At 34.0% G+C, this 26,455-nt stretch overlaps 1 protein-coding gene across 1 annotated transcript in view; it reads left to right on the top strand.

The window, feature by feature from the left end:
• Positions 1-26,455, top strand: part of Vegfc (vascular endothelial growth factor C) — a 95,092-nt gene that overhangs the window by 54,947 nt on the left and 13,690 nt on the right. Inside the window, exons 2-4 of the mRNA XM_013024520.1 lie at positions 5,020-5,233; positions 6,614-6,804; positions 18,610-18,761. Coding sequence (XP_012879974.1) covers positions 5,020-5,233; positions 6,614-6,804; positions 18,610-18,761 — 557 coding nt within the window. The remainder of the gene's footprint in view (positions 1-5,019; positions 5,234-6,613; positions 6,805-18,609; positions 18,762-26,455) is intronic.

The raw sequence follows: 26,455 nt of genomic DNA, 5'->3' as shown, positions 1-26,455 counted from the left end.
TGTATTTTTTCTTACATTGAAATCTAAGCATCAGGTAATGAAGACAGTTTCATTAATCAGATAACTTCTTCCCTTATTTATTGGGATCGTATCCTCCCACATACTTCTCAGGGAAAGAAGATAGACACATCGTTGTTAAAAGTGAAACAATTCTTCAACACAGTACTCATTTGTCAAAATTGTAATTTTTGAGGGCCAGGAAGGACACTTGAAGTAATATTTGTTTATCATATATTTAAAAATTTTTACCTTCACTCAGTGTAGATCTGTCTTTCTTCTCCACTCAGTATTTCATTTTTATTAATATACCTGATGGAAATAGTAGTAAACCTCATAATTGTTAACTTAGACAACTCAACATTTCAATAGAGGAAATCATAATAATTCATAAATATCATAAAATTTAGCAAGGTACTATGCCATGATTTTCCTCCAGATTTTTGATACTGAACAATAGGTAGAGTGATGCTATTAGTAATTAGTTAGGGATACGGGGGAACTTGGGTTGATAAGACTGTGTTTTGTGGTTTCAGAAAGTGCCTTTTCTAGTGTTGACTGAGTGATACTGACCTCAGTCAAATTTCCAAATCATTAATGATGAATTAGATAATCTTTAGTCATTTTTCCAGCTTGCTTATTTACTAAAAATATCTTCAGCACATTCCAGCCACGCATGAGTGCACATCAAACAACCACATACTCTTCCCTCCCAGAAACAGCATGAAATAACTACAAAATCAGCATCATAGAAATGTATGAGTAGTTGGGTAATTTATACAGAAATTGTACTTTTGTTACCTTAAAGTAAGTTCTTAGTTATGGAGAGAAATTAGGATCAAGAGTTTGTAAAAGTGAAAAATGAAATTTTTGTTCTTTTAGGCACAGGACTTCTGGTTAAATAATTCAACTTTGTTTTACTCAACATTGTTTCATAGCAACAAATTCCTTTCCCTACCACTTTTGTAACTAATCTGGAATCCCTTTTAGACACAGAAGCACATAAGCAGTAAGAAATGCATCTGGAATTAATTGCAATCTACGAAACAGGTATGCTCTAAAACTTGCAAATCCCTTGGAAAGAACAAATTCAAGTAGCTCAAGAGCAGTATTCATAGCTCCCAAAATAAACATAAATGGTTTCTATCTTATAAACTCTGTAAATGAGTAAGTTTCCAAGTAACATGCCTAGAACATTCTTTGGCACATAATAGTCATTTAACAAAAGTTATAAAACAATCATAATTTTTATTCCTATTTATTTTGAATATTTTATTAAAGTAAGTGACTGCCTTGTGTACCTCCTTCTTACTGTGTGCTTTACAAATTTCATTGTAAACTTTAACAGCAGTTTTGTAAAGTATGTTTCCTTATCTATGTTTTATTAATGGAGCAACATAAGCTTAGAGTAAAATTACCATCATTATCTATACTTATAAACCAGTAGGATTTTCAGAATGTATGTTGGCTATATTCATTGTTAGTGGAATATTATGAAAAACCTTTGAGGAATTAAATAACATCAGAAGGGAAAACAGAAACAGAAAACAATAGGTGTCATCTTTAATTTCCCATATGGTTATTAAAGCAAGAGAATTTACAGCAGTGCTAAGGGAGAAAACCAAGGATGGGCTTCACCATTATCATTTACTTTAATTCTTTTGGCTTCTCTTTAACCTTGAAGAAACTTTATTATTGTCAATAAACCCTTAAAAACTCCCGACATGGATGCTTTCTTTGTGGCTGAAGTGCATTGCATATGTTCATGACAAAAATACTGCTACTGTTTTAAGAAGAAGACATACTCTTTGCATTAAGTCCTATGGATTATAACTTTTGGATCCAACCATTACTTGGCCACACTGAGATAGATGAAGGAACGATGGAAGCTCTTGAATTATTGTATTGTCCCAACACCTTGCATAAGAGTAGGCATGCAATTGCCAATGTAGAAATCACTGAAATATCAGGAGTTTGGATTCCATTTTCTGACACTTTTCATGTTGTCCCTTAGTTCTTTTGAGAAGTCAGGGTGTGCTTTTCTAGTACATGTCCTACCCCCCATACTATTTTTTCCTCTTCCTACTCTCTTTCACTCCTTCATCCTTCTAGGCTTCTTGGGCCCTAAATACCCAAGCATTCTTCTCCCACAAAAAAAAGACCCTCAAGTCCCAAAAAAATTAATAAGGCTCTGACTGACTTCTCCTTGATTTACCTTGTGTTTAACATATTGCACATATTATTACTTGCCATCTCTATGAATCTTTGCAGCAGGTAGAAATAGATATCCTAGCTGTTCTATTCAAAGCAATATAAACAAAAAAGTCAAACACAAATATTTCTTTGCAAAGGGGAACAACATATACATATATTAGCTTAATAAATTCAACTCAAATTTAACAAAAATGAAATATAAATTATCCTAGAAAACATACAAAAGGAATTTACCTTGAGTAAGCACTGGGTTATTTAGATTAATGGTGGTTTATTTAATTTTTATAGCATTCTTCTTATTTCTGGTGTAGTGTCCAAGGTCATGCGTGATAAGTGGAGAAGCTAAGATTCAAATACAATTTTATATATACACATGTATATATATATATGCCCAAAACATACACGAAAGATTTTATTATACTATACATGTGTGCTCTTCTAAAACAAGTTTTTCTTAGAAAACTCAAAATTGACTATGGCATCGTGTTAGACATCTTTGGGTATGCAAAAGTGTTATTTTAGTAACAGGTATATAGGATTGGGAAAATGGAGATTATACAAGAAAAACAGATTATGATTAACAGCTAATATGTTTTGAGAACTGACCATGCTATACTATTGAATGAGTATCTATTAATATAATCATTTCCCTTGTTTACTGTTATTACCTCTACTACTATTATGGATGGATGTATAATCATCCTTGAGCACCCAATATATACAAAGGACGTGGCTTTTCATACGTTACCATTGCTATGAGTGCTATGAAGCCCTTCAAAGTTTTGGAATAAGCAGATCTACACTGAGTAATAAAAGAGAAAGGAAATGGAATTGCAAACAGTTTTGTACATCACTAATATGAAAATTTGAGACCTCCCATGTATCAACCACATAATAATCTTAATTTCCAGTTTAATTATAAAGCTTTCTTGTAGTGTGGTCATAGCATAATTATATACAGAAAAGTTAAGCAAAATCAAAGGTTCAGAAAAACTAAACATAATTCATAGCACAAAAGACCAGTTTGGTGCAATAGCTAAAAAGAAATTTCAGCTTATAACTTCAGGATCAGTTATATATGAGAAAAGAATAGAATATTGACTCCTACTTCACAATATGCTCAAAAATCAAGTTTAAGTTCAAAGTAGCTCAAATATGAAAGTAAAATTTAAAGGAGTCTAGACAGAAATACAGGGTAATACTTTCATGATTTGGGTAGGTAAGCAAGTTTAAAAGAATATACAAAAATTATTAACCGTGGAGAGAATTTTCAGACAAAAGCGTTTCTCCAAAAGTCATTTATGAATGAGTAAAACACAAATTATACAACAGGAGATACTTGCAATACACATAAGAATATTTAATAAAGATTCATACCCAGAATACTCAAGGAGCTCTTATGAATCAGTAACAAATAAGTCAGCCAACAGAAAGGAATAAAAAGCTTCTACTTGTCACTTCTACAAGAGCAAATTCCACATCCAGATGAGTGCTCATTATCATCAGTCAACCAAAGGCCTTTCATTGAGCCGCAATGAGATATTATCACATATCAATTAGGATGACTGAAAATTTTTAAACAACTGGATTACTAGCTGAAAAAGATATGGAGCAAGGGTATGCATATACATTCTCAGGTGTAAGTTGGTACAAGTAGTTTGGAAAATGATTTGGCCATATCTACAAAGAAAAATGTATATTTACTTTGAGTAATAAACTCAATATATGACATTGACTGAAAGACCTTAGACCAAGGATTAGATAAATTGTGGTAGTTGGTAAAGTGGAAAACCAGAGAACAATGAAACAAATCCCTTCACATAAGGATCAATTTTTCACATGTAGGTTAAGGAAAAGTGCCTGATCACTATAAATTATATACTGTAGGATTCTATCTAGCTATATTCAAAGAAAAATGTGTAAAAACTAGTTAGGGTAGAAGCAATGAGAACAATGTTAATTGTACTTGGTAGAGATATAAATGATAAAAAGACTAAAGAGAACTGTCTGTCTTCCCTTTGGAATGATAACAGCGATGAATCAATGTGTATAACTGTATTAAAGTGTATCTTGCTCACATTTCTAATGAATAATTACATTAATTAAAAATTTGAAGCACGTGGTGGCTTTAAAGCGCATAATAGCTCATTTCTATAATCTCAGCTACTTGGCAAGTAGAGTTTAGGAGGATTGTGGTTTATCATCCCAGATAGACGGTACCTATTAATAATTTGGTTTCTCAGGACAAGAGATGACATATGTGACAACTATAAAACTTTTTCCATTTAAAAAAGTTTAGTTAGTTGGGCACTGGTGGCTCTGTAATCCTAGCTACTCAGGAGGTGTGGAGAGCTGAGGATTTTGTGGTTCAAAGCCAGCCCTGGCAGGAAAGTCTGTGAAATTCTTATCTCCAATAAACACTCAGAAAACTGGAAGTAGCGCTGTAGCCCAAGTGGTAGAGCGCTCGCCTTGAGCTGAAGAGCTGAGGGACAGCGCTCAGGCCCAGAGTTCAAGCCCCATAACCGACAGAAAAAAAAAAAACAGTTTAGTACATTTCTTATGTTATTAAATGAATAATTTACCAGTGATCCTCTCTTTTATGATAAAATATATTTATACTGATTTAAGAAAATTAAAATATTAACGACCAAATAGTGACGTAATTCTGGAGGAATTAGTACTAGTATTTTATGATCAAATGTATTATCTATAACAATAAACCTAAAGGTTTATGAAAATGCCTGTTTCTAACCCTTAGCTTGTTGAGTGACTGATCTTGGATTTTTTTTTTTTTTCTTTTTTGGACAGGCTTATGCTAGCAAAGATTTGGAGGGACAACTGCGGTCCGTGTCAAGTGTCGATGAACTCATGACTGTCCTCTACCCAGAATACTGGAAAATGTACAAGTGCCAGTTGAGGAAAGGAGGCTGGCAACACAACAAAGAGCAGGCCAATCCCAACACAAGGACAGAAGACACTGTAACATTTGCTGCAGCACATTATAATGCAGAGATCTTGAAAAGTAAGTAGGGGAGAGAGAAATCTGTAAGAAGCTCATACCAAACTGTTGAACGTTGTCTAGATTGTCCTTTCATTTCAGCCTTTATATTACTGAGTATGCTTTATTGCCTAAAGACATAGACAAAATGGAAATAAAAGGATTACTTAGAAATAGAACATACTGTGATTTCACTTTGAGTGTTAAAAGGATTTTTGAATGACAGAGAGAAAACATGTGTGTCAATACACACTGGCTTTTTAAATTGAGGTAGTAACCTGTCAGAAAGTTTTAGATGTATACAGTTAATCATGCAAACTTTCCATATCATTGCAAATAGTTTTATACAAATATTGTTTTGGACTTAGAAATGCCTTAATTTCTCACAAAACAAACCCAAATCACCTTTAGAAATGATACTTTTTCTTTGGTGCCTCACAGATAACTGGATTTGAGCTTGGTTTTTATAAAGCCGATGAGTTATCTAGTGTGCATTGTCACATATAATGGCATACTCAAAACTGGTTGGTTAATTTAAAAACAATGATCATAAAAACAAGAATAATCATTAAATGTTATATATCACTCACTACAACTAGTGACATTGCAAAACATTTTCAGAGCAAAACGAGAAAAAAATTGCTTAGTGGTTGAATATCCAATGGTATAGTTCCCCTTTTTTTTTCCAAAACATTATATTCGGGGGCATACCAAAAAAAAGAAACTAGAGTTATAGGTAAGCCACAGATCCCACACAGAGAAACAAATTCCAAGAGAAAATAAAAAAGGAGACAGGAAATAAGATTTTTTTTCTGAAATAAAAATGCCAGTTTAGGCTACAAGACCTGATTGTCATAATCTAGCCTTGTTTTGTGCTACGCTACTGGCCTGACATTACTTAAATTTGCCAATTAGTTTACCTGAGAATAATTTTTGAGTTCAAAATTATAGTCCAATTCTCATTTACATCTCAGTTAAAAACGAAAACATACTGTTCATACTTATCAGGACCATGCAAGTAGTTCATGCTGGAGCAAATGAGCATGACTCTATTTTTGCACATCTTGTAAACACCCACATATTAAATTTCCACCTTCATAAGCAAGGAAAACCAAACACAAGTGCTGTAAATTTTAGAAAGCATAACTTTAATTTAGCTTGTTAGATGGCTGTACTAAGGAGTTTTTAAAGGAGATACCTTTAGCTATTCTGTTAAAGATTATATCGTGTATATACTATTCACTAGGCCAGCTATAATCTTTTCAGTTTGTTTATTTTTAATTCCCTAAACATATGCACGGTACAAAATTGAGATCTGAAAGCAAATGTGACTTCCAACTGCTGTGGGCTCTCCCTGCCTGGTGGATTCTGTGTAACTTATGGAACTTCCCTGTGACTCGACAGGTATTGATAATGAGTGGAGAAAGACTCAATGCATGCCCCGGGAGGTGTGTATAGATGTGGGGAAGGAGTTTGGAGCAGCCACAAACACCTTCTTTAAACCTCCATGTGTGTCCGTCTACAGATGTGGGGGCTGCTGCAACAGCGAGGGTCTACAGTGCATGAACACCAGCACAGGTTACCTCAGCAAGACGGTAGGTACGCCGCATCTCAGCTTCACCTGAGAGCATTCTTTGTGACCTGGAGAACAAGGGGTGGAAACTTCTGGTCCCACTAAAGTAGTTTATTTCAGGTCAAAGTTGCTAACATCATCTCTGGGAAATGAAGTAAATGTATCCATTATTTTGTCTTTGATAATAGAATATTAGGAAGAAAGTAATGCTTTATGAAATCTTTACATACAGTAGCAATTCAAACCGTGCAGAAGAAAATAATGAATCTATACCTATACATATATGTGTAGCTATATGTACATGTATCTATATGTATCTATATTTATACACATACATATATGTGTATAAATGTATTTGTATAACATATATAAGTATGTATGTATCACTATACCAATAAGTACCTTCGTTTGGCACTAAAATGCCTCAAATGGTTGTAGAGATACAGCAAAATTACATATTAAAATATGTAATTGCATACATTTATAATTTGCCCATTTTATGCAAAATGATGTGATATTGAAATAACTCTTCACACATACTGTGTTTTTTCTGCAGTAAAGATAATTCTGCTTATAAATCTTAAATACTTTTAATAACTTCCAAAGTTTATCACATTAGCCAGACACTTGTGGCTCACGCCTGTAATCCTAGCTACTCAAGAGGCTGAGATCTGATTGTAGTTCAAAGCCAGCCTGGGCAGAAAAGTCCTGGTGAGACTCTTAACTCCAATTAACCATGAGAAAACTGGAAATGGTGCTGTGGCTCAAAATGGTAGAGTGCTAGCCTTGGGCAAGAGTGCTCAGGGACAGTTCTCAGTTCCTGAGTTCAAACCGTACAACTGACAAAAAAAAAAAAAAGTTCTTCATATTAGATGTAAGCTTATCATAAATAACCAACAAATCTCTTAAGGTTAAGCTTGGATAAGGGTTTTTAGAGCAGATACACAGATCACATTGCAGATTGAATATGAAGAGGAAGCTGGCTATTGGAGAACGGTTTATGGACTGAAGTTAACAGTGGAGTGTTGTGTCCAAAGTTCCTCATACGTTTGAGAGATTCTGGGTTGTGGATTGGCCTGAAGCAAACTTCTCCATGAAAGACAAAAACTCAAGCTGCCGGTCTAAAGCCTTTTACAAGTTGAGAGTTGGGCCAGAATTTGAAATATTTATTCAGAACTATCCTTTGAGCCAGGGACTGGTAGCTCACACCTGTAATCCTAGCTACTCAGAAGAGATCTGAGGATCACAGTTCAAAGCCAGCCAAAGCAGAAAGTCTGTGAAACTCTTATCTCCATTAAACTACCCAGAAAAAACAGAAGTGGCACTGGACCTTAAGTGTTAGAGCATAGTAGCCTTGAGAAAAAGAATCTTAGGGACAGTACCCAGGCCCTGAATTCAAGCTCCAGGACTGGCACACAAAACAATAAAGGAAAGAAAGCAAACAAAAAATAAAAACTGTCCTTTTAGCATTGTAATAAAGAAAACATTATCAAAAAATATTATGTTCTTAGATTTAATTTGTACAATGGGAAAGGATAGTAAATTAACATGTTAATTCCATAAACATGGTAGCTGAGCTACAGAGCCAGTTGAACCTACTAGATTTTAATATAAATAGATGTGGAAATTAAGATGACTGTTTTAATTCTGCCAACGGCCTGTCCCCACATTGTTGAAATGTGGTCTTTGAGATTCACTTCAGGCACCAGGAGCTGGGGGAACATTGTGACTCCTGAGGAGTAAAGGAGGCATAGAATACTAGCAGCATCGAAGTAGGGTTAGTGTTCAGTGATGGTGCAGAAATCATTGAAAGACATTTAGGCAGGTGACTGATACCAGATTTGTGTGTGTTATTCTATCATCCTGACAAGCAGGTAGATAGGAGATAGACTTGAATGAAGGGAGAGCATAGCAGAAGGGCCATCAAAAATATCTTGGAGTGATACAAACAATGGTAGACACAGGGATTCCAGATACTTGGTGCAACACTGATCATTTCCCCAAAATACTTCTCATCCAGCTCTGCACTTTTTATCTACTCTCTTTGCTCTTTCTAGTGATGACTCCCAAACCTTTGATCACCAGTTTACCCAACTTCGCTTCTGATTCCCATACTTCCTGTATATTTGGCTTTCTCTTAGATAGATTGAAGTCAGTTGTTTCACATTGATGTCATGTTCTGTCCCATCCTCCCAAATTCGACAAGCAAGTAAATATTCTTTTTTTTCTTTTGTGATTTTTTAAAAAAATTATCTTTAAATACTTGTACAAGAGAGTTGCCATTTAACAAAGCAGTTAAAAAAAAAAAAGAAAAAGCAGTTTATGAATCCAATGCATCTTGACCAGTGTCACCCCTTTTTCTTTTTACTTTTCCAGTGTTCTGTCAAGCATCATTAGTCTAATTAAAAGCCCAGTCAGTGACTCCAGTTTGTAGATATGTCTTCCAAAGATCTCTAAGACACACTTAGGGTCCTCATTCTACTGATCTCCTTCTGGTGTAGCCACATTTATTTCTCACTTGGACCAGATCAATGCGTTGTCTCATATTGCAATTCTTGTTTCCCTCCAATCTGTTTGCTTCATTTTACTAGTTTTTCTGAAAACTTTTCAGTCGCATTTCATGCTTGACGCTGAGCCAGCAGTATTAGTGACTGATTGCGTGTCTGCTGTGATTAGTACAAATGCATTAAATTGTTAAACATTTGAAAAGGCATCCTTCTTTAAGACAAAGCATTTCCAGTTACCTGATTTTCTGTCTTTCATGTCTGCTTCCTGATTCTCCACCCTCATTTGTCACTGTTCTTCCCTCAAAAACGACTTTCCACCAGCACACAGGTTCTTTTAGCTCTTAGATTTTGTCAGTATCTCTCATTAGCATGTACATTATAATGTGTGTAATGTTTGAAACAACTCCTCACACAAGATCTTCATATTCCCATATATGTAGTTACTTTCTATTTATCCTGAGGCCAAAATATAAATACAATTTCCATGATACCCTTTTGTATAATCCAGTGGCATCCTTTGGCTCATAGTTTGCTATTGTGATCTCATTTATCTGTTAGATCATTTTAAATCCTAGTACCTAAATTTCATTGAAGCATAAATTGAATTCGGTTATTAATCTGGAATATAGAGCAATAGTTGGTACATGGTAAACATGGAAATTACTAGAATTTAAATAAATAGAAATAAGTTCAAAATCAAAAGCACATTTTCAAATATGCTGATTTTGAGTCTGAATGTCATTTAGGTACAAATACCAGAAGTGTTGGATGTATTATTCTCATGAAATGATTGTGTTTTTCAATACAAATTTATTAGGAAGAAACATATTGATAAACATTATTTGAAGCCCTAGTACATACATTAATAGAGAATTCATTTAGCAGAAACAAAGAACAAAATTTATTGTCAAAAGAAAAGCCAAGAATTATCATTCATTGACTCATGTATTTCTTGGATTTTTAGTATCATAATTTTCTCTTAAAGTATTCCATGCAAAAATTTTATTTACACTAAGAGAATAATTTTAACTGAAATTCACTTAAGTAAGTGATGTTTTATACCGTGTTTTACAACTAGAATACAGTAGTGGCCTATAGATATTTTTTCCCAATGAAGTGTACGATATTTCCAAACAACTAAGTATTCACCAAATTCAAAATAAAGGAACCTATGCAGACAGAGATGTACAAAGATTTTTGGAAATATATCCAAGGAAGTTTACAAAACCGAGGAAGCTGTAGCGGGAAACTCCTGAGGCCATTTCATTTAGTATTGTGATTTGTAATATACTTAAAAAATTTCTTTATCTTGTTTATTCAAAATATTATCTTCTTTATCCTGTTTATTCAAAATATTATATTATTAAGGTAATATATATGGAGTGTGAGAACTTATTTCAATATAAAAAGAAGTCTTTTTAATGTGACATTTTCTGAAGGAAAAGGAAAATACTTGATTTTTTTGTTTGCTAGAGTTCCAGGTACCTTAGTTTTAGTCATTTTAGTCACCATTTGGAATTTTTTTTATGTTCTAAGGATCATGTACTTTATGTTGTACTCAAGTGGCTTTTGTTTTATAGAAGCTTCCCAGAAATGTTTGTATGGGGCTCTGTGAAGGGTGGGTAATCAGAATGTGTGCAAAGAAGCCAGCCATTTGTTGAAAAGTAAAACCATATGCATGGAGCATTCCAAAGTGAACTGATCAATAACAACTTCAAAGTCTCCCACTACGAGTATCTAAGTGGCTTTGAAAACTTCCTCCATTGGCTGACTTTTTGACCTCTTCCGTAAGCAGATGTTGTATTTTCTTACAAGAAGTTGTATTGTTAAGAGACAAAACTAACAAAGATATAGCAGTAGAATTCTGTAGAAGGTATGATATTTTGTGAGGAAAATAGAAGCAGAAGGAAGTCATCAGCCTCCACGTGACAGTTTTGGGGTTAAAAGTTATTGGAATCCTCCTGTTTGCCTCATGTACTTTACTGAAGATAGAACTGAAGAAAATTTTCTAATTCCATGGGGGTCTTGTGCATCCATTAGTGTTGAACTAAACACACCTATCGTGTATGTGAGCTAATTCTGACGGACTGAAATAAATATATAATTCAATATTTCTGTCTCCAAAGAAACATATCTACTTTTCCACTGTTTTGGAAAAAAATAGCATAAGCATCTGTACTGCAAATGCATCCCAGATTATATTTGACTTAAAGAAAGTTATACAGCAAAGTACATTCAAAACTAAGTGAACGATATAATGAAATTAGGTGCTGTTATATTGCAGTGTAGTTAGAGATGTTTCTTCCAGTAATTAAATGTAATACTGTAGCAGTCTGAAGTCATAATTTATTCCAATCACATGTATTCACCAAGTAGAATGTGATTCATATTGTATCTTTAGCAAATTAATATTTGACAGACATAGTAGTTGAAAACCAAGTTTTATCCTGATGTGGAAAAGAAACAATACAAATAAGAATGTTCAGAAGTTTCTTTAAGAGTAACCTTTGCCCTAAGAAAACAATGAAGGCATCTGTGAAAAATACTACATTTGTCCAAATAAAATATTGATACTGGTCACAAATTTTATCTAGTTTTTGTAAAACTCTAGATTTGGAGTTTTAAATTGAATTATAGCACCATCTATGAATTTTAACAATATGCTAAAATTAATTTGGTGTTACTTGTAAATCTGTAGGACTATGTGCTGTCTGCTATTCTTTCCAGACCTGTTCAAAGTTTGAAAAGCTCCTGATTGCTATCCATATAGTTGGAATGATTGGTTGCAATGTCAACTGAAACTCTCCATTCACATTTTTAATATTCTTTAATATTCTTTTAAATATTTTGTAGTTTGCATCTGATTTTATAGACATACATAATGTTCGTTTTGTTTTGTCTTTTGTAATTTAATGGACTCAACTTTGAAATATTTAATCTAAATGAAATATGATAGAAAAAGAAACTAAGATGGTTGTGCTTTAGTTATACAGCTGTTTTAAAGGAGAGAACTGGAGGATCACATCTATATTCATGCACACATTTTGAATTTAGTAGGAAACAGTATTACAGGATACTAGGTAATGAAGTTCAACACCTTTTCTCTTCAATAGCTTATAAGACAAGTTGGAACTGGAATGTTGCTTTACAACTGTTGCTAGGCTGGGTAAACAAACTATTGTTTCAAAATGTGTTTTATTTGAAGTCCATTCTTGTGGGCAAGAATTGGCCATTTAATATTCCTTATAAAGAAAATTGGTAGTCACCACCACAGACATAAGATTAGAAATTCCTGCCATTTCCTCTTGTTTATTTCAGTTTTCAAGAATTCACAATCTAGTAATTTTTTGTCAATTTCCAGCCTTTTTTAAGTTCCTTTTGTTCTAAGGTTTTAAAAATCTGTTCTAATGCCAAAATTACTTTATTTTGTTGTGTTTTTATAGTTTTTTATTTTAAAAATACTGTACAGAGGGGTTACAGTTACATGAGCAAGGTAATGAGTACATTTTACCTCCTCCTTTGTTTTTCCCCTGCCATCCCTTCCCTTCCCACCTCCACAACTACACCCCCCCATCTTGCCAAAGTTGTAAAGTTTGCTTTTCGACATAGTATCTTGTGCATCTCAATGTTACAATGGGTCAACCTGTATCCCTATTAAGTCATTTTGTTTTTAATAGGAATAAACTATCAGTACATAAATATATGTAACATCAATAGTTATATTAAATTATTACTACTTTAATATGACATTATACACTAGTCAGTATCTATTGTTTGGGAACTATTTATAGCATTAAATCATTTTAGGAAAATCATTTTCAAAGTATTAAAATATACTTATTTATGTTACCAAATAAAATATGGTATTATTCACTATTTACTGAAGATTATATGCATGGAATTACCAGTAAGTGCTAAATGTATTACATATATTTTCACCCTGAAAGCTTAGTTGTAGAAGAGGAAATGTTTATTCACATATTAAGACACAACATAGTTTGATGAATATTTATATTTTATCAAAATATAAAAGGATTTACCTATCATTTTAAAGAACAGTGTATTTCAGATTTTTATATAATGTCAAGAACAGATTTTTTTTCCTCTTTTATTTTTTATTTTATTCTATCTGACATTGCCACTCAACAAAGTAATATATGAATAGAACGAGTCATGATCCATGCCACCCCTTCCAGCATTCTCCTCCAGCCCTCCCAAGCCCACCCTTTCGCTGAATTTTCTTTTGTTTTTGTTTTTTTTTGGGGGGTCCAGTCATGGGCCTGAACTCTGGGCCTGGGCGCTGTCCCTCAGCTCTTCAGCTCAAGGCTAGTGCTCTACCACTTGAGCCACAGCGCCACTTCCAGCTTTTATTTTTTCTGCTTATGTGGTGCTGAGAAATCAAACCCAAGGCCTCATGCATGCAAGGCAAGCACTCTACCACTGAACCACATTCCCGGCCCTTGCTGAATTTTCTTAATTTTCTAGAATATGGATTAAATTTTATAACTATATTTCATTAGTTATATAGAAGGGGATTTCATTTTTATAGATTCATATATGCAAGGACAGATTTCAGTAGAATTTAAACTACAGGTTTTTGCTTGCTAATAGCATTTGTGACAAACTAAGTGGTATTTTAGCAATTCTTACATAATCTCATGTATTTGTGTGTGAACGTGTGTGTGTGTTTGTGTGTTCTCATTCACTGTCATTCACTTCATCAGTACTGTTAACTTTGTGCTTCACAAGAGTAGGAATCACTATTGATGAATATTATCCTGAGAACCCAAGATTCATAGATACATATCATATACATACACTTAAATACATACATATGTATGCATAAATATATATTATTGAAATACTAAACAAAGTTAGGTGTTAAATGTAAATTTTATGACACAAATTGCATGAGCAAAAATTCATCTAAATCTTGGCTGATTATGGTGTTGGAGTAAAGAGGAGGAGGAAAAGGAGGAACCCAGTCCACACAATGAAACCACCACAATCATTGTTTCTATTGTATAAATAAGGAGTTGGAGGCTTAGAGGAGTTAAATGAGTTCTTAAAGTTATAGAAGAGTAAATTGTAGATCCAGGATATTTGCAAAATGTCTGTTTCTTGAAACAGCTCTAGGTTATTCTTATACTTAGTAGGGAATAACCAAGAAGGGAAGTTGCCAGTTATTTGAAAGCCTGTGTTATTTTGAAAAAGATATTTGCGGAAGTGGCACTGTGGGTCAAATGGTAGGGCACTAGCATTGAGCTGAAGAGCTGAGGGACAATGCCCAGGCCCAGATCTCAAGCCTCACGATCATCAACAACAAACAACAACAAAAACAAACAAAAAATTCCCAGGAAAAAGATATTTGCAATGTTAAAATGTACTTTTAGATAGAGCTAGAAGAAATCATGTTGAGCGAGGTAAGCCAAGAGCAAAGAGACAAACGGCACATAGTCTCCCTGATAAGAGGATGTTAAATCCAAAACATAAGGTGATACGACAAAATTAACAAAGCTTTAGAAACAAAGGACTTCCACTCATCTGGCCAAATCACTACTAAATAACCGCATGCTACTGATCACATGTATGGTATATATGTGCACACTGGAGGGAAACCAGGAGGACGACACAGAACTAGAGGGAATCAGGGAAAAACATACAACAGTGCTACCCATCAACTGCACTGGCCATTGATCAAAATGAACTAAGCAACTCAATGGCAGCGATGGGAGGGAGGGAACAGGTGGGAAAGAGGGAACAGCTGATGCTATGCAAAACAAAAGAAATGTACATACCACCCAATATGAAAGAAATAACTATTGCAAAGCTCATAGAACTCATAAATGTTTTAGACCACGATAGACAATTTGAAAGTTAGAATGTGTTTGTGACTTTAACTAAGCATCACTATCCCACAATACTATGAAATTTGGGGAATAATGTAATCACTTAATCACCTTAAAGAATCTGGAAAAAATGTACTTTTAGTTTATTTATTAATTAAAAATAGTTCATATGTTCTACACACTTATTATTTGACTAGGGAAAAATAATACATTTTTCTCTTGCACCTTGCTAGTGCTGCTGAAAACCCCTTCACTGTAAGTGGTGATTTATTTTAATGCCACTTTCTCAGTCTCAGTATGCTGTTACTTGGGGTACTTACCAATATCAGTCGCTACCCACCTGTGAAAGTGTTTCCTTGTTTTACCATGAAGATGCATCATGTTGTGTCAGTAGTCATTCTCCACTTACCAGAGCATTCTTCAAAGACCCCTTTTCTAAATATATACATAGTACTCACAAGCAGATTGTGATTGTATGTATTATATTATCCATGACTGGTTGGTGTTTCTTCACAATCAAAATATTGTTATTGTGGCTTCTTTCTCCCCTGGAAAACAGACCAGCATGGACCTTGGAATGACAGGCATGGGTGCCATGAGTTGAGAGAGGGAACACATCAATTCTTGTGGCTAGCTGTTATCTATAAGAGCTCTTTCTTCTTCTTTGTCAGGCTGTTGTGATGCCTCCGTCCCATGAGACAATACCAAATCGTTAAGTAAAACTTTCTGGTGCTCCTGGCTATCTGGACCCTTTCCCCCAGTCATGTGGGCCACTCTTCTTGTTCCTTGGTTCCTGTTTCTCATCCTCATCTACAGTCTTTGCGTTCCCACAGTCCTTAGAGACACTGCTGTTACTTCTCGTATCCACTCAATTCCTACTCTATTTAGTTTCACAAAAACATTGGACACATGTGGTTTTAGTGGCTCATCTTTATATATTTGGGGGTTCCTGTCTTCGTAATATTTCTTTCTGGCTTTGCATTGTCATGTTATGTTTTCCCAGATATATCAGTAGGTTATTTACCTCCTTTTACCTTTTAAGTGTTTCTTTTATTTAATTTGTGTTATCATAATTTGTATTTCTTCAAAAAGATTAATACAAATTAATCTCAAGTAATCTCATTAATGCTTAACACTTCAATTATAACTTACCTATTAAAAACTTGTATGTGTTTCCTGTAGCTGTAGGCACATATATCTAGCTGCTATTAGACGTCTATTCTTAAGATTTTTCTGCTTTGTACAAATACAAATAATAAATTGCACAAACTTGAAGGGGTTAAGGGTGTAGCACCATGTTTGAACATTTGCCTAGAATGTGAAAGTCTGAGTTCAAGTCATGTTACCATCAAATTAAATAATTTACAAATGTATTAGAAATTTCTTATAAAACATCTTGTATATCTTCCATAGTGATAGCTCTTAATGTTAGGCTCATAGATCTCCTTAAAATAAGGGAACTTAACAGGTTTTTATCCATGAAACATTAAAAAAAAGTATATTGATAATCTACAGAATCATAATTCTGGCATAGATTGAGATCATACACTGAAGTCATGTATGTCTAATAGACAGCATTCTGGGAAATAACTATAATTGTAAGAATTTTTCATATAACTCAAATGGATAGCAAACCATATGCATTTTACATTCATTAGGTTATATCAACTTTATAATATCTCATGAAGTAATGAATCAGTTGTTATCAGTTTACTAATTATTAAAGGAAATACAGTTTTGAGAATTAAGTTACTTTTCAAATTAATACTGTTTGTAAATGTGAGGGCCAAGAAAAGCACCCTGTCTGGGTACATTTATATTCTATGCCTCTATCTCCTGAAACATGCTAAGAAATTAGTTGAATCTTTAATGAATATATTTCTAGGAAGATATGCATATCATAAATTTGATATGTGCTAGTTTGTCACTAATTACATTTATGTTAATGGATATATTAAAAACTATACATGTCAATTGTATACATTAAATGTTTTAATAAATACACATAATACAAAAAGTTTAAACATACCTCTTCTCAAATATATGTTATTTCTATAAGGCAAAAATGCTCACAATATTTCCAACTCTTTGTGATAAAGAGTACACAGTCAATACCTGTAACTTGCCCACCTGTGCAAAAGTACATAGAACTTGTTGCTTTACCTATCTACCACTCAGTCCCCCTAATGACCAACCTCTTCCTCATTCCTCCCCCTCCTTCTTTCTCCCCAGCTTCTGGTAGCTGCCATTCTACTCTTCATTTTAATCAAAGCAATTCTTTAACATTGTCCTTTTATGTGAGGTCATGTAGTACATGTCATTCTTTGTCTGCTCTACTTCATTTCACACAATCCATTCAGGTTACTGCCAGTAACAGCATTTTATTGTTTAAAACTCATTTTGAAAGTCTCCCTTGGGTAATTTCAATGATCTTCATGTGGTAGCACGAAATTATAGACAGGGGTCAATTTTCAAGACTCTAAAATAAGTCACCCTTTGCAACACTGCTCAGCTTGCCTAAAGATACCAACTAGCATGTAGCTCAGCTAGTGTTAGGTTTCTTCAAATTGATTTTATCAAGCACCTAATTCACAAGGGGTTCACATTTACCAGTTTTTCCCCCCGGCAATAATTTGGTGTTATCCTTAGAAATTTAAATCCACTTACCTTTACTGAAGCAATAATTTGTACAGTTGATTCAAAACATTATATATTGGAGAAAGACTAAAGTTCTCCATAAATAAGTCATTCAGACTGAGACCTTAGTTAAACAATACTTTAAGACTAGAATCATATAAAATGTCCTGCTTCATTTTTATAAGGCCTCTGTCAAAATTATAAAACACCGCTTTATCTATGTAATAACAAATGTGCCTGCTTTTCTTTTAAACACAATAAATTCACAAGAGATCTGAGACATGTAAAACTGCGCTCATGGAGAAATTTAATTTGGAATGAAAATTAATTTTATATGTGTGTAATTTATGTCTGTGTGTTCAGGGTACATTAATAGGACTTCACCAAGCATTTCTAGGATGTACAGCCAAGAGCTTTGCTCATGAATCACAAAGATGTTTACTACAGATGATTCGTGCCTCTTTAAAAATTGCAGGAATATTTTACACTTCCATGTTAAGTAATTGAGAACTCAGACACAATTCTCTTTTCTCAAACACATTGGTGTGTCACATTGCTGTTCTGGAATTGTTGGTTGTCATCATTCTAATAGGCCTCAGAAATAGTGACATGAGATAAGCACATAAACTATTCATTATTCTGATAAAAGATAGTGTTTTGGGAGTAAAGCAGGTTTACTTTAAAACTATGTATACAAGTCATGTCTGCCAGTGTTTCCCAGCACTACCTTTTCATATAGAGCTAGTCTCACTTTTTTGGCCTCCGAAATTTACCATAAGAAGTGCTTTACAGGATCTATATAATTTCTTTCTTCTTTTTGTCCCTTCTTTGTAGTTGTTTGAAATTACAGTGCCTCTTTCTCAAGGCCCCAAACCAGTAACAGTCAGTTTTGCCAATCATACTTCCTGCCGATGCATGTCTAAACTGGATGTTTACAGACAAGTTCACTCAATTATTAGACGCTCCCTGCCAGCAACATTACCACAGTGAGTATGAATTAAATGTTTTTTTTCTGTATCCTCTACTAATATAAAATTATGTTCAAGTAAACCCAAGTTTATTAAAAGAAGTTCTGTAAAATTTGCTGTGCTTTGCATAGAATATATATATATAAAAGAATGACACGAAAATGCATACTATGCTACGAAAACTAAACTGAAGCCAGGTACTAGTTGGCTCACAGCCTAGCTACTCAGGAGGCTGAGATCTGAGGATTGTAGTTGGAAACCATCCTGGGCAGTAAAGTCTGTAAGACTCTTTATCTCCAATTAACTACCAAAAGCTCCAAGTGGAGCTGTGGGTTAAGTGCTAGAGTGTTTGCTTTCAGCAAAACACACAGGGATAGCTCCCAGTGTTTAAATACCTGTACCATCATAAAAATAAATAAACAAACAGAAACAGGGAATTAGAAATCCATTATATAAGCCAGATACATCACAATATAAAAGAAGTATCCTAAGGAATAACACATCTTATCGCTGCTCGCACTATTAGGTAGATTGACCACATGGATAAATATTCATGAAAGTAGGAGTTACCAACTCATATAAAAATCTTAAATTTTAAAAGTCTTACTGGGGGTGTGGTACAGTGATGGTACAATGCTTGCCTAACCCCTGTATTGCCAATGAAGCAATAATAAATTAAGAAATAATTAATCCTCAATAAGATTTAAGCCTAGAGCAAAAAGTAATATAAATAACTTGACACTGATTAACATTCGGTTACCTTACTTACATGTATAATTATCTATAATTATAATACAATTGAAATAGACATCCTTGTTTCTTCTTTCAGCACAAATTGCGCTATTAAAATAGTGCTTAATTACTTGAAAGAACTGTCCCATCATAATACCTCAAATTAACAGATTGTCATGTATTATTCAAGTTGCTCCCCATCTCATTTTTTAATTTGTAAAATACCAGTATTTGCTCAGAGAGAAGGAACTGCATAAAACATCACATCTTGACCCTGGGAAGAACTTGGACTGATTTATTATACATTACCATTTTAGCCGAAGATTAGAGATACAACTCAAGCCTTTGTTCTTTAGCATTCCTAGTAGATAGAGAGTGTATACATGAATGAAGCATTCATAAATATTTCTAATGCAAGTGTATCTAATTGATGGAAAGGCATCTATATTACAAAGAAAAAATGTTAAGGCAACTTTGCCCTTTAGGAGACTTGACAATAAACATCATATCCTAATTTTTCCCCTATTGAATCTCTTGATATCATCATTGTTCTTAGTTTAGGAGGTAAGAAGCTGTACCTCAGGAATACCTTAAGGGATTCTCGAGGATAGCTTAACTTAATTGACAGAGATCTGTCCTCCCTGACATAAAGAAGAGGTCTTTCAGACACCAGTGAATTGCTTCATACTGACACAAGAAGACAATGACCACCTAAAATAAAGAGAAGGTAGTAGTTTGAACCATTTCATTTAGTCCAAAGAGTTCTCTTCACTTTGCCAGCCCACTCTTCTGAGAGCTTGAGCCATGTCTCCATTCTCGTGGTTTCCAAAATTACATTTGAAGGTCCTAACCATATTCTTATATAAAAAAAAAGATTTTTATAAGCAAGTATTAATTGAACAAAGGCAATTTCATTGTGACGTTTCTGGATATACATCCTATGAACTCTTCACTCATCCCTTCTCTTTCCATTACTCATCCTTTCCCCCTTCTTAAAAAAATATCAACTGGGCTGGGAGCCTGGGGTTCATGCTTGTCATTCTAGCTACTCAGGAGGCTGAGATCTGAGGTTCGTGGTTCAAAGCCAGCCCTGGCAGGAACATCCATGAGACTCCTATCTCTGATCAACCACCAGAAAACTGGAAGTAGAGCTGTGTCTCAAGTGGTAGAGCAATAGCCTTGAGCTGAAAAGCTCAGGGACAATGCCCAGGACCAAAGTTAAAGCCCCACAACCAACTAAAAAAAATAATAATAATATCAACAGGGTTCATTTTCTTTTTTTAATTTTAATTTTATTTATCTCTTTTTTTAATTGTGAAAATACCATACAGAGGGGTTACAATTACATGGGCAAGGTAATGAGTACATTTCTCATCAAGCATTGTTGCCTCTTCCTTTATTTCCCCCTCCAATCCCTTCCCAGCTGCCCCCCTGCCCACTTCCCCCCCCCCCGCAAAGTTGTAAAGTTCATTTTTTGACATAATGTCTTGTACATCTCATTGTTGTATCCTTATTTAAACAATTTGTTTTTTTTTTCCCTTCCCCTCCACAAAACATCAAATACAGTGAAAACGGGTTATACCATGGGGGAGGGACATACAAAGCAACAAAGAAATCATCTTATAAATATGCTAGAAACAATCACAAGAAAGAAAAAACATTTGAATCCTTATCTTGGGGTTCATTTCGCCTAACATCAACTTATCTGACCATTTCTGCTTGTCTCAGACATATACTAGTTATTGCAAATAAAGGAAAGCATGGGACTTATGTTTCTTTGGGCCTGGTTTACTTCACTTAACGTAATTTTTTCCAAGTCTTTCCATTTCCTAACAAATGGGGCAATGTCATTCTTTCTAATGGAGGAATAGAATTCCATTGTGTATATATACCACATTTTCTTGATGCATTCATCTACTGAGGGGCATATGAGTTGGTTCCATATCTCAGCTGTGGTAAATAAGGCTGCAATAAACACAGTTGTGCTGGTAGCTTTAGTATGGTCTTGTTTGTGTAAATGCCCAAAAGTGGGATTGCTGGGTCATAGGGGAGTTCTATGTGGAGTCTTTTGAGGAACCTCCATACTGCTTTCCAAAGTGGTTGAACAAGTTTACATTCCCACCAACAATGCAGTAGGGTTCCCTTCTGTCCATATCCCCTTCAGCATCTGTTGTTGAGTTCTTGATTCTAGCCATTCTAACTGGAGCGAGGTGGTATCTCAATGTTGTTTTGATTTGCATTTCTTTTATGACTAGGGAGTTTGAGCATTTCTTCATGTGTCTATTGCCATCCTTCTTTCCTCTTCAGAGAAGTTTCTCTTTAAGTCTTTAGTCCACTTATTTATTGGGCAGTTGTTTCTTTGAGGATTTGTTGTTGGGGGATTTAATTTTTTGAGTTCCAGGTATATTTTATTTGATATATATATATATATATATATTTAGATATGAGACCCTTGTCTGTTGTATGGCTAGTCAGATTTCATTTTCATGTGTGCACATGAAGCACATTTTGACCATATTCATCCTCATTCACCCTCCTCCTTGGCCCTCCTGACTTCAAATATATTCTTCTGTTTTATATAAACTTACATTTCCATGTAATCACCTCAGATATAAGAACAGGAAGCCAAGATGTATTTTTTTTTCATTTTTATCATTATTCATGACAGTGTTTTTGAGGGGTTTGACATCACACTAGTTCTTGTCTTAGGCTATCAAAATACTTTTTATTGTTTAGGGGAGGGTGAGCTATCTTTTCCACCTTATATTTCATTTTCATCCTTCCTTCCTGCATCCACTTCATGCCACATTGTATTCCTGATATGAGTCATTTCTAGCAAACCAGTTGTCTAGTTGTCAGTGTTACTCCTGTATAATGTCATAGAAAGTGTTTTTTTTTTCTTGTGAAGGTGATATACAGAAGGGTTTCAACTACCTAAGTAAGGTAATGAGTACATTTATTTTTGAACAATGTTACTCTCTCCCTTGTTTTCTATAGATAAACTTTTAAGGGCTTCATTTCATACCTCTGGCCAGAAACAGTGACTGTTTACCGCTCAAAACATTAAGCACAAATATTTCACCATCTTTGTCTACTAATAGCCTTACATTTACTTTCTCATTTTGTCTCCCATTATTCACCAAGTGTCTTGAACAAAGTCTGATTCCCTGAACAGCCAGCTCATTTCCTGCTCTGTATCTTGTTTCTCTTCTGGCCTTGCCTTGAAATAAGTTCTCTTTGTTTTCTGCCTCTGCAAGTGCTATCCATTTCTCAGAGTTCAGGTAAAGGTCTTTCTCCTGCATTTGTCTCATCAAAATATCGCACCCACCTTTGCTTCCTGAATGCTCAGAGCAATTACTACATTCTCCGAGTCCTTGCATGGCTATATCAGGGTCCATAATGGTTGCTTGTGAAGCTAGATTGTGAGAATATTTCAGGTTATGGGCTTATATCCTCTATAATATTCAGTTAATAACACTCAAAAGTAATTGAGGTAATGAAAATATTCCTAGTTGAGTATAATGCTTCTAAATCAAATGTGAGGTCAGTGATATTAATGTTATTTTACAGATAAGGTAGGCAGAGCACTCCAAAGAGAGGGATGGGAGCTTAGTAATGCTCTGCACTGATGAATAATTGCTTGTTGAGTATAACAACTTACTTGTCTGCTACATTTCAAGTATTTAGGATGTTTTATCCATGTTTTCATCACAATTTGTTTTCTTAACTACTATGCTATGCCCTGTATGAGGTCAAGAAGTTTCAACAAACAAGTCTGAAATTGAGAGTAAGCTAGGTATGAATCTGAATTTAGGTCTGCCGCTATCTGACTTTTTATGATGAGGGAGGTATTTCATGTCTGGACCTCATTTTGTTTCTATATAAATAGAAACTACAGAGGTATAAAAAAGATGGAATAAAAGAATTAATATTTATGTAATACTTAGAATAGCATGTGGAATCCAAGAATCATTAACAGATAGATGAATGATCATGAGTAGGAGCCATGTCTGATTTGCCACGTTTCGTGATATGGCTGAAGTTGCACAGTCAGGCAAGAAAAATGCTTCTAAAGCATAGCCATTTATTATTATTTACCAAATAATACCATTTATTACTATTAACCAAACATTTACAGGTTTTATTTTGCATGCATTTGGTATTCAAATTTACTATGTCAATGCAATACATAGAAAAACTAACAAAACCCAAAAGAAATTAATTGTGAAGAATATAAATTTCTCTTGGGTTTTGGAAGGGCAAAATCCATTATAATATCAAGAATTCTACCCTATTCACTCTGTATGCATATGACTTGCATTGCAATTTCAGGTTTATTACAAGTGATGGACTCAAAAAATATTGTATGCTTTTTCTCTTTTCTTGGAACTGTTTCTCTTTATTCAATTTTTAATTGTTACCTCCAATTTATTAAAAAGCTACCCCAATGATGCTGTAAAAAAAAGTACAGAAAACCCTAGAAAAGACAAACATAAGTACTTTTGAGAGAAAGCAATTCAGTAGTTGTGTAAGGAAGAGAATATTAAGAATTGATTAGAAGGGCCAAGCAATGTCTTTGGCTTATTAAGATGTTCTATATTTTGATAGTGACAATGGTTACATGGTTAAATTTTGAGGAGACCAAATCAGAGCCATTTTATTCTGTACAAATGACTGTCCAACACAAAAATTTCTTGGTGTCTAAAACACCAAGAAATAAAGGTCTCTTATTAATTATAATTTTGAAAGTAGCCTACATTTAGAATATATTTATACATATTTATAATTATCTATAAAAGATTTATTGCTGCCAATCATTTAAGATTCTTGAGATTACTGTGGTTGGGAGATTTCCAGAACGCCATTTTAAAGAGTTTGACCTTTCATTCAGATGTGTCAGCCCTACTTCTGCTCAATCTCTTACACTATTCCATCAGAAGGAAGACAAGACACTAAAACATGCTTTTCTAATAGATGAGACCTGATTAGCTTTATTATGATTAAATAAATAACAGACCATTTGTTTTACATTATTTATGAAGTAAAATTCAATAATTAAACCATTTGGTTTCTTCAAAATAGTTGTTCTCACTCAAAAACTGTTTCTGGATACTGTGTAGAGGACAAAGGTATTTTATTTAAAAAGAAAATGAAAAAGCTAATTGAGAGAAGGCAGCTGGACTGCAAAGAAGGAGGAGGAAATATTGAGGTGGTAAAATATTAGAACAGTTCAATGGTGACTAGACCTAATTCCCTTAGCTAAAGGGCCTGAATTGGACAGAATATTTACTAATACCTGACCATACACCGGGCACAGATATGGAAAACAGTAAGGGACAGCAGGCATGACAAGAAATGTACTTATTACCTTATTTATGTAACTGTAACCCCTCTGTACATCACCTTGGCAATAAAAAAAGAAAACAAAAAAAAAAGAAAGAGGGAAAGAAACCAAGAGAATAAAAAGACTGATTGCCCTTTGAATATGAGGAGCTGAATCTAAGGAAGTAAATTACCCCAATGTTGACCAACTCAAAAAGCAGCAAAGCAGAAATGGCAACTAAAATTATTTAAATATAATCTACTCTTCCATCGGTATAATCACTGAAGCAATTTTAATTTTTTTAAATGATCAGCGTGTAAGAAAGTGGATGTATCATATCAATTTGAATTCGAAAACATTTTCACATTATTTAAGTTTAATTACTTAAGTTGTTTCCTTCAGCCCGGTCATCAGTCTACATCCTCCATTCTCAAAGTGACCACTGTGAAACTGTATTATATTCATTTTGCATTTCTGCCTTGGTGGTATATATCGCTATATTAGCCATATAGAAGAGAAATGAGAATATGATCTAGATCTTTAAATGTTTACATTTACTCTGCTTTTGTTTTGCATGCTGTGTTTTAGAGCTGTAATCATACTGCTGTATGTAGACATCATTTGTATATGTCAAATTCCATTTGGCCAATAATATCTTTTTTATATTTTCCTATGAAAGCAAGCTGTAAGGTATATAAACTATCAAAAGAAAGGGCACAATTAAATGATTAAAGGGAGGGAAGATCAGGTAGAGATAAATTGAAGTTAATAGTGGTAAAGTTGTTGGTTTAATTGTTTAATATGAACAATGACCAAATAGATATAAGAAAATAGATCACTCTGCTTATGATTGCTAGATCAGAAAATCTTAAGTTATATTTGAGGTTTACTATGTGGAATGAATAGGGTATAAATGGAAAAGACTAAAGCTGTGCATGCTTCCAACCTAGAGTTTTGCTTTTTTGTTTTTCTGTAAGAGAAATTAGGGTAGTATAGGAAGTTTTGTGGGTAAATGAATGTGAAGATAAAGTGCATCATAGTCAAAGTACTTTGAATTGATTTAAAATACAAAAAATAGATTATTTCAACCTGAAAAAAGGCCATGCCAGTCTTTGAGTCAAATTGGTGAGAAGAGAAAGAAGGAGTTTAGCAAGATGAGAAAAATAAATCAATGTAGCTTTAGGGCTGATTTTTATAGCTTATTATATTCATATTTAATAAAAATTTTGACACTATATTTAAAAGAGTTACACTTACTGACACTTAAGGGAAATACCATTTTTCTAAAGACTCATCACTGCTTCAAAGAAGACAGTAGATTTATATTCCTGACAATCTTTTCTTTGGAACTTGATTGACTAATATCTTTGGACTCTTGATATGTAATAGATTCTCAGTCAAAATGCTTAGGAGCTTAAATGTCTATGAGTTTTTTTTCCCCTACCATTTTAATGTTCTATTCTTTCCTTTTTAATTTGAATATCATACAGTGTTGCTTTTCTTGAAATATAAACAGAAAAACATGATAAAGTTAACTCAATAACATATCAAAACATAAATATAGACATTTTATAGATGTACACTAAGTCAGCACATAACCTTATACCAATTGATGAAGAAATTCTGTAAACTATTTTTTCTACTCTAAAAAATACTC

Source organism: Dipodomys ordii, unplaced genomic scaffold, assembly GCF_000151885.1.
Source record: "Dipodomys ordii isolate 6190 unplaced genomic scaffold, Dord_2.0 Scaffold4, whole genome shotgun sequence".
Taxonomy (NCBI): Eukaryota; Metazoa; Chordata; class Mammalia; order Rodentia; family Heteromyidae; genus Dipodomys; species Dipodomys ordii.
The sequence above is the reverse complement of the archived record's forward strand: the minus strand, read 5'-3'. Positions and strand labels throughout refer to the sequence as shown.